This window comes from Gavialis gangeticus, unplaced genomic scaffold, assembly GCF_001723915.1.
Source record: "Gavialis gangeticus isolate Ggan-Ray unplaced genomic scaffold, GavGan_comp1, whole genome shotgun sequence".
Taxonomy (NCBI): domain Eukaryota; kingdom Metazoa; phylum Chordata; order Crocodylia; family Gavialidae; genus Gavialis; species Gavialis gangeticus.
The window spans coordinates 49,684,489-49,691,711 of record NW_017729031.1 but is presented as its reverse complement, the minus strand read 5'-3'; the positions used below and the strand labels follow the sequence as shown (position 1 = coordinate 49,691,711).

General features: G+C 46.0%; 1 protein-coding gene across 3 annotated transcripts in view; it reads left to right on the top strand.

The window, feature by feature from the left end:
- LOC109301518 (sodium channel protein type 2 subunit alpha-like) overlaps positions 1–7,223 on the top strand; it is a 302,173-nt gene that overhangs the window by 155,262 nt on the left and 139,688 nt on the right. For all 3 annotated transcript variants that reach the window (XM_019522731.1, XM_019522729.1, XM_019522730.1), the window contains exon 5: positions 2,426–2,554. In XM_019522731.1, the coding sequence (XP_019378276.1) occupies positions 2,426–2,554 (129 nt within the window). The remainder of the gene's footprint in view (positions 1–2,425; positions 2,555–7,223) is intronic.

Below are 7,223 nucleotides of genomic sequence, written 5' to 3'. Positions count from 1 at the left end.
TAACTATTCCATGTCTTGATGTGATAGCTGATCATTTGGTTTCAGAACTGTATCTCTTTTTGATTTTCATGTTTTTTAAATTTTTTCTAAAAGGGAAGACAGTTATTCTGAGAAAAAGTGTTGCTTTTTTAGGAACAATTTCAGAATTTTCAGAACAATTTTCAGAAACAATACAATAGCAAGGGAGGGGCGAATAGGGTGAATGCCCCAGGTGTGAACAGGCAAGTTGAGAGTCGATATTTTGTTATAAATATTTCAGAAAATTCTGGCAAGCATGGGGGGGGAGGGGCATTAGACCCCCCAGATCGATGTGCGGGGCGAGAATGGGCTGCCACTGTGCACTTGCTCCAAGCGCCAAACTTCCTTGCTACAATACTGGTCACAAACCATTTTCTTTTAAAATATAAAAGTAGGTCCCTGACTTGAATTCAAGCAAAAATGCTGAGTGTGTGTCTTACAACTTTTTCTTTCGCTGGGGCTTGGCAGTGCATCTGGTTCCTGACCCTGAAGAGTGTGCAACGAAGTAAAAAGGAAATATTTTATCAAAGACACTTCTTTGAAAGTCTGGCTCCTTAGAGGATTGTTCTTCTCTCAGAAAGCCTATACCAGCCTGTCTGCAGCCCACAGCATAGGAGAAAACAAACAAACACAATTGGCTTGTGAACCAATATTGAACAATCTAAAAATAGAATTTGTTCCAAAGTGTTTATATGACTTAAAGGCTAGGGACAGATATACAGAAAGCCTGAGCCTGAATTGATTCAATCTTTGCAGGTTAGTCTCACTTGGCTAGGCTAAACTGGTTTGTAACTGAACAGACATTATCTCTGTACTGAGAAAATTTAGGCACATGCCTGCAGTGGCTCTGGCTAGAAGCTGGGGGGCACTAGAATAGCCCTTCCTTCCCTTTAACAGTGCTGAGCTGAGGGGGGGCACGGCCAGGTCCTGGCAGGAAGTCCTGATTAGTGAGGTCTGTCTGCACCATCCCAGGCTTTTTCCTGCTTGCTGCTTGAGAGGCAGCAGTGTTGCCAGACCCCAGCCACCTGCTAGCACCCTGAGGCAAGGGTGTGTGTGTGTAGTGCATGCATCCGTTGATGATACAGAGCTTTTCAATCTTCCTCCCTGCTTCTTTATACTGTCTGCAGCAAACTGACAGGCAAGCAAACCAGCAGGGGGCTGATAACAGTGTTTATCACCCCATCAGCAAAACAATAGCCTTTCTTGATTAGTTCAAACTCTTCTTAAACAGTTTACCAGCTGACCTGTTGATTAGCTCCAAAAAGCCCTAAGGGGTCACTGTTCTTTCTGACTGTTCCAGTGAAATTGGAGAGACACACACACAGACACTTCTTGGCAGTAGCTAGCATACCACATGCCTAGGGTCCATGGGGCTGGGTTCCATGCTGTGGGAGATGGGAGAGAGGGGGGATTCCTGCTTGAGCAGTGAGCAGCGCAGTGGGGGTAGAGCAGGGGGAAGCCAAGCTTCCCTGGGACAGACATTGTATAAACTGGCTTGGGTATGTCTCAAAGTGGCTTCAGGCATTTTCAAACTGACTTATGTGCACTGAATATCTTATCTGTTACAGGTTTAAAACAGTTTCTGATTACTTAAATCAGTTTATGTGTAATGTATGTCCCTAGCCTAAGTCTGTCAGCTGCCTTTGGGATCATGGATCATGAGGCCTTCTTGACTTGCCTTCTAGATTATAGTAGGAATGAATATATCTTATGAATCCATGCCTCTTTTTCGACTATCACTTCTGGGGGTTGGAGGTCTCAAACAAGAGTTCTGTGAATCCCATTCTCCTTTTGTTCAGTGTGCATAGAAAGCTACTGAGAAGGACCATGAGGGTTATCAAGTATCAATGGTCCCACAGTGATAATTGAGAGCTTAATAGACTTCACTATTCTTTGGATTGGGTCCCATGTTTTCATCCCATTCAGCCCACCAGTGCTGTCAAATACCTTACCCAATGTACAAGTTAAATTGGGACAGAGATGACTGAAGTGAAATTGATAAACTGAGAGAAGCAACTCAAAAATTATGGCTGAGGACTTTATTTTCCACATACTGGGTGTGGATGTGTGCCATTTGTTGTAAAGCAGAAAAAGGAGGTGTCATAGGATGTCCAGGCTGCCATTAGATAACCATATAGCAGTACTTTTTTAGAAGGCTTTTTTATCTTTGCTCAGAGAGGAAGCCATGATCACTTTTCACAGATATGGCTCTTCACTCCATAAAAAAGCGAGTGAGAGAGACACAAATGTGTCAGTTAGAAGGCACTGCAATCCTGCAGAGGGTTTTTTGTTACCTGTGATCCAGTAACATGAAAAGCACTCCATTTAACCACTATTCTGAATGCTTCTCTATGTCTTTCCAGTGATGTATATTACTGAATGATAACTTTAAAAATGTTTTCTTTAGGTACACTTTCACTGGGATTTATACTTTTGAATCTCTTGTAAAAATTCTTGCAAGAGGCTTCTGTATAGATCATTTTACTTTCCTTCGAGACCCCTGGAACTGGCTTGATTTCACTGTTATTATCTTTGCGTAAGTATTTTAACAATTGTTTTAAGAATTACTGTGTACTCTCAGAACTTCTTTTCAGTGGTGAATTTCATTTATTTATACATATATTTTGATACCTAAGAGATTATTTGTAGCCACATTTAAAGCTTGTAGTCGCATGTTAAAGTTTTACGTGTTTTTTAATAATTCACACTTATAAAATGTTATAAAGAAACAGTGTGCCATCCACTAGCATAAAAAAGAAGCTGCTATTCTGTCTTTGCTGTACAGTTTAGCCAAACTAGTTAGGATTTATAGAGAGAGGATAAGTTAATTAGGACAAGAGAGAGATAGTTAGCCCTATTTACTCTAAAGTAGTGTTTCTTAACCTTTTTAGATTTGAGGCACTCTGTTAGACTTGAGGCACTCCTTGAAAAATGCTAACTCTTAGTTTTAGCTTGTTATTTGACTAATAAAAATAATAGATCAATTTTTCTTTTGCAAAGATCACAACAGAAGTTTTTAATGCTATGGAGATGCTACTGAAATATCTGGGTTTATCTTGTGAATCTAACAGTGCATGCCACCCCACGGCACTCTTGAAAGGATCTCCAAGAACCCCAGGGTATCATGGCATCCTGGCTGAGAATCACTTGTCTAAATTCAGGCATAAGGCAGGATAGTGTGACACCTTAGGCGTGATTGTGGGATCAAGCATCAGATCCCATCACACCTTATCGCTGATGCGGGGGGAGCCCAGGATCATAATTCTTGCATGGCAAGTAGCAAGCTCCTATGGCTGGGAGCCCTGTTAGCTGCTCCAGGTTCCCAGTCATGGGGGTATACTGTGCCTCCCCCTAGGCTGGGAGACACCAGTTGATCTGGGCTTCCAACCCAGAGACATACCATGTGCCCCTGAGACTGGAACCCCCTTCAGCTGATCCAGGCTCCCAGCAGTGGGGCATGTGGTACATCCCTGTGGCTGGGAACTCAGATCAACTGACAGAGGTCCCAACCACAGGAGCACATCCCACAGCTGGGAGCACTAGCCTGGTGTAACAAGTGGGTGTCCCAGAGCTGGTCTAAACATAAGCCCACCCACCTGCCTACTTTGCTCATCATGCCTTAGATGATACAATAGAATGATGTTAACAAGGTGGGAGGCTGCCCATTTACTTGCCCTAGTGACAAGGGCCTATGTACGCAGCTCTGGCCACCCCTGTATTGTCCCATTCCTTGCAGATGTCATCCATGTTCCTCCAGTGTTGCACACTGGGACCTGAGCTCTGGAGTCTCACACGGGACTTCCAGTCCCCACTGAAGCTTACGGTCCCAGTGCCTTCTCACTGGGCTCTCAGGTGTCCTTCACTCGGGGCTCCAAGCCCCATCCCAATTCTGGGTTCCAACCCTATCCTAATTCTGGGCTCCAAGCCCCACTTCTATTTAGGGTTCCTAGCCCCATGCTGGGCTCCAAGCCCCATATGCCCCACACTGGGCTTCATAGTAGCTTCTGCCTTACACTGGGCCTCAACAAACCCTTTATCTCTTTGCCTAGGAGCTTCTCATATAGCTACCCAAAGGCTCAGGACCCCTTCCCCCTGGAGCTTCACTCCTAGCTCCTATGTGCAGTCTCAGAGTTCATGGTGAGTCTTGGCGCTGCCCCAGGTCCCTTCCTGATGTGGGGCCCTGCCTCAGAACTTCCCGTGAGTCTGGGCTCATGCTTTGTCCTTCGGGGTGTACTCCCCTAGCCTTTCCCCTCCATGGGGTCACCTGCAAGGCAGTGGGGGCTGAGGCTTTCTGGTACCCCATACTCTCCCTTCAAAGGGGGGGCCCTGCGCATGACATTTCCTGGAAGTTGCCCTGTCACAAGCAGCCCCACCACACCATCCAACTGCAGCAGGGTGTAGTTTTAGGTCATGCCCATGACCAGCAGCCTCTAGCCATCCCCATAGCTCCTGTCCGTACTTCCAAGGTGTCTGAGCAGCAGGTCAGCTAGTGGTGTCTCTCCAGCTGCTGGCAGCAAACTGTTGCCGACTTGCTGTTCAGGGCCCTGCTCTTGTAAGGGCCAGTTGGGCCCTGTTCCCAGTTAGGCCATTGTGCCTAACTAGTGATTGCCGCCAGCTGCAGGCTACCTGGCTGCTGCCTGTGCACCTGCAAGTAACAGAGCACCCAGTTTTCTGTTACACCTGGCCACACATTCAATTAATGGCATGAAAGGCACCAGACACAAAGCTTTTACACATTTAGTCCTTGTTTTATCACACAATGAATTGCATGAATGTGTGGCCAGGTAACAACAGAAGACATAATTAACTGGTTAACCATGTCTTATGTATAATGTGTATCAGTTGCCAGGATTCTTAACCATCCTGGTTGAGAATCACTGGCCTAAAGCCAGGCAAAAGGCAGGGCAAGGTTGCATCCTAGGGCATTTATACATGTGCTCTGGGGGAGAAAGGGAGGTGCTTTAATTAGAGTAGCTCTTGGAGCTGCTCTAATTAAAGAGCCCAGAATGTCTTTTGTATCAATGTTCCTGTGCTTCAAAATAGCAGTGGGTGCGCTTTATCTAAAGCTTGTCGAATTAGCATTAATTTCCGCACTCCAGCAAATTCGATTAATCGACTGTGCTCCGACATGCTGGAATTCTAGCATGTCAGAGCAGCCTCTCTGCTCATATGTAGGCACCCATAGACACTAACTTGTTCAGGGAGGCATGGACTTTAGTAGGCAACAGCCTACTTCATCAGATGCTATGATTGGACTTGCAGAAAGCACGGGTTCTAAATAGAAAGGAATTTAAATATAAGGGTAGAAAAAAGGGGTGGAAAGGATAGGGAGATACAGCACTTCTGAGAAAATTGTGTTTTACTTAGATCATTAGGGATAAACAGGCAGTTAATGCATTAAGGGATATAGGGTTAATACAAACTAGTCCTGATAATGAGATAAGAATCTATAGTCTCTGCTGAGATCATACATGAACAATTCAGTCTGTGGATGATTTCTTGTTCCACAATTTCATGTTCAAGTTGTTTTTTAAAGCTTTTCTTGATTAAGAACAGCTCCTCTGAGGTCAGTGATGAAATGTCTGAAGTAGTTAAAGTATTCTGTCATAGGCTTTTGTGTATTTTTGGAATTAATATCAAATTGGTGTCCATTCATTGTCTCACAGTGATGGCTCTGTCTGTCCAATGCAGACTGCAGAAGAGCACAATAAGCAGGTGATGACATATGTGACAGTGGCAAAGGAGATGGTGAATGAACCCTGGATTTATGATCAGTGTTGTTTGGTCCCATGATTATGTGGTCTGTATTTATGAAGGGGCACAGGTAGCATTTGGGTCTGTTGCAAGGCCCATGGCTTGGTGAGAACTGGAGTTAAGTTTGTGGTCAGGGGACTGTCTGTAAGCCAGAACAGGCTTGTCCCCCAAGGCTCTATTAAAATGGTCATCATTTTCCAAGAGGATTTGGAAGTCATTAATAAAGTGTCCAAAATGTTGAAGCTGAGGAATTACCAAAAAGGGAATAGTAGATAAAACAGAAAATATCATATTTGAACAGAACACAGCAGTCCACTCTCACTGCCCCCTGAATGAGTTGAGAGAACCTGTGGTGCCAACCAATGAAACTGTCTGGAGACATGAGTGGAGGAGTGACAGGAAGGCAGCCTCACACTTGCCCAGATTCCTCCTGGCCAGAGCCTCCTTCTTGCTTTTATAAATTGCCAGTTTGGCCAGAGCAAGGAAGCAGTTGACCAGGAGGTCCCAGGGCTTGGTGTGGTCATGGATGGGGAGTGCACAAGAGAAAAGGTATGAGAAGAAGTGAAGCCAGAACCCCAGCAGGAGGTTCTCTAGGAGGTAGAAGGGGTGGCAACCTGGTGCACTCAAGGTAGCCATGTGCTAGGGTCTCCCTCTGTTGGCAAAATGGGGAAGTGTCAGGGGTGTCTGTAAAGCATTCCAGATATACACCCATGTTAATGGTTCTATGGAGGAGCCATTGGCTGAGGTCCCTGGTGGCTCATGGGATCAGGGTGGCATACAAACTTGTTCACTGGGGACTCTTGCCTTCACCCTCACCTAGTGTGTCTCACCGCTTGTTGGGGTGGGATGTGAGGATGGTATGATATAGTGTGTGGAGCCTGAGTGTGTTTAGCTAGGGGCAATGGCTGTTCAGAGGCAGACCAGCTAGGTTTCTCCAGCCTACCAAGATGGTTGGTCAGGGAGTGTTGTGGAGTCTGCTGAGATCGTGGGCCCACAACTAGCCCTGGATGGCTGGGGGGGTACCAGTGGGCGTGGACTTCCCTCACACAGGAACTGGTTGACATAGGTGGGGGCCATGGTAAACAGGGCAGCCTTTACCTCCTGGAATAAGTGTGCAGCATGGGCAGCTCCATACTCTGGGTCCACCCCTGCATGGCATAATCCAGGAGGTCCCCGATACAAGTGATGTTGGCCAGGATCATCCTCTGACATGCTCAGGTCACCTCCATCACTGACAGCTGACACTTTTTCAGCAGGAACTCAGCAAGGAGATCAGCACCCTGGTTACCCTCTCTGGGTACTTGGAGGCAGAGACTGCTGAGTGCTGCAGGAATTAGCAGAGATCATTACGGGACCCCTGGCACATCTTTATGAGCACTCGTGGTGCTCTGGCAAGGTGCCAGAGGACTGGAAAAGAGCCAGTGTCCCCATTTTCAAAAAAGGGAGGAAGG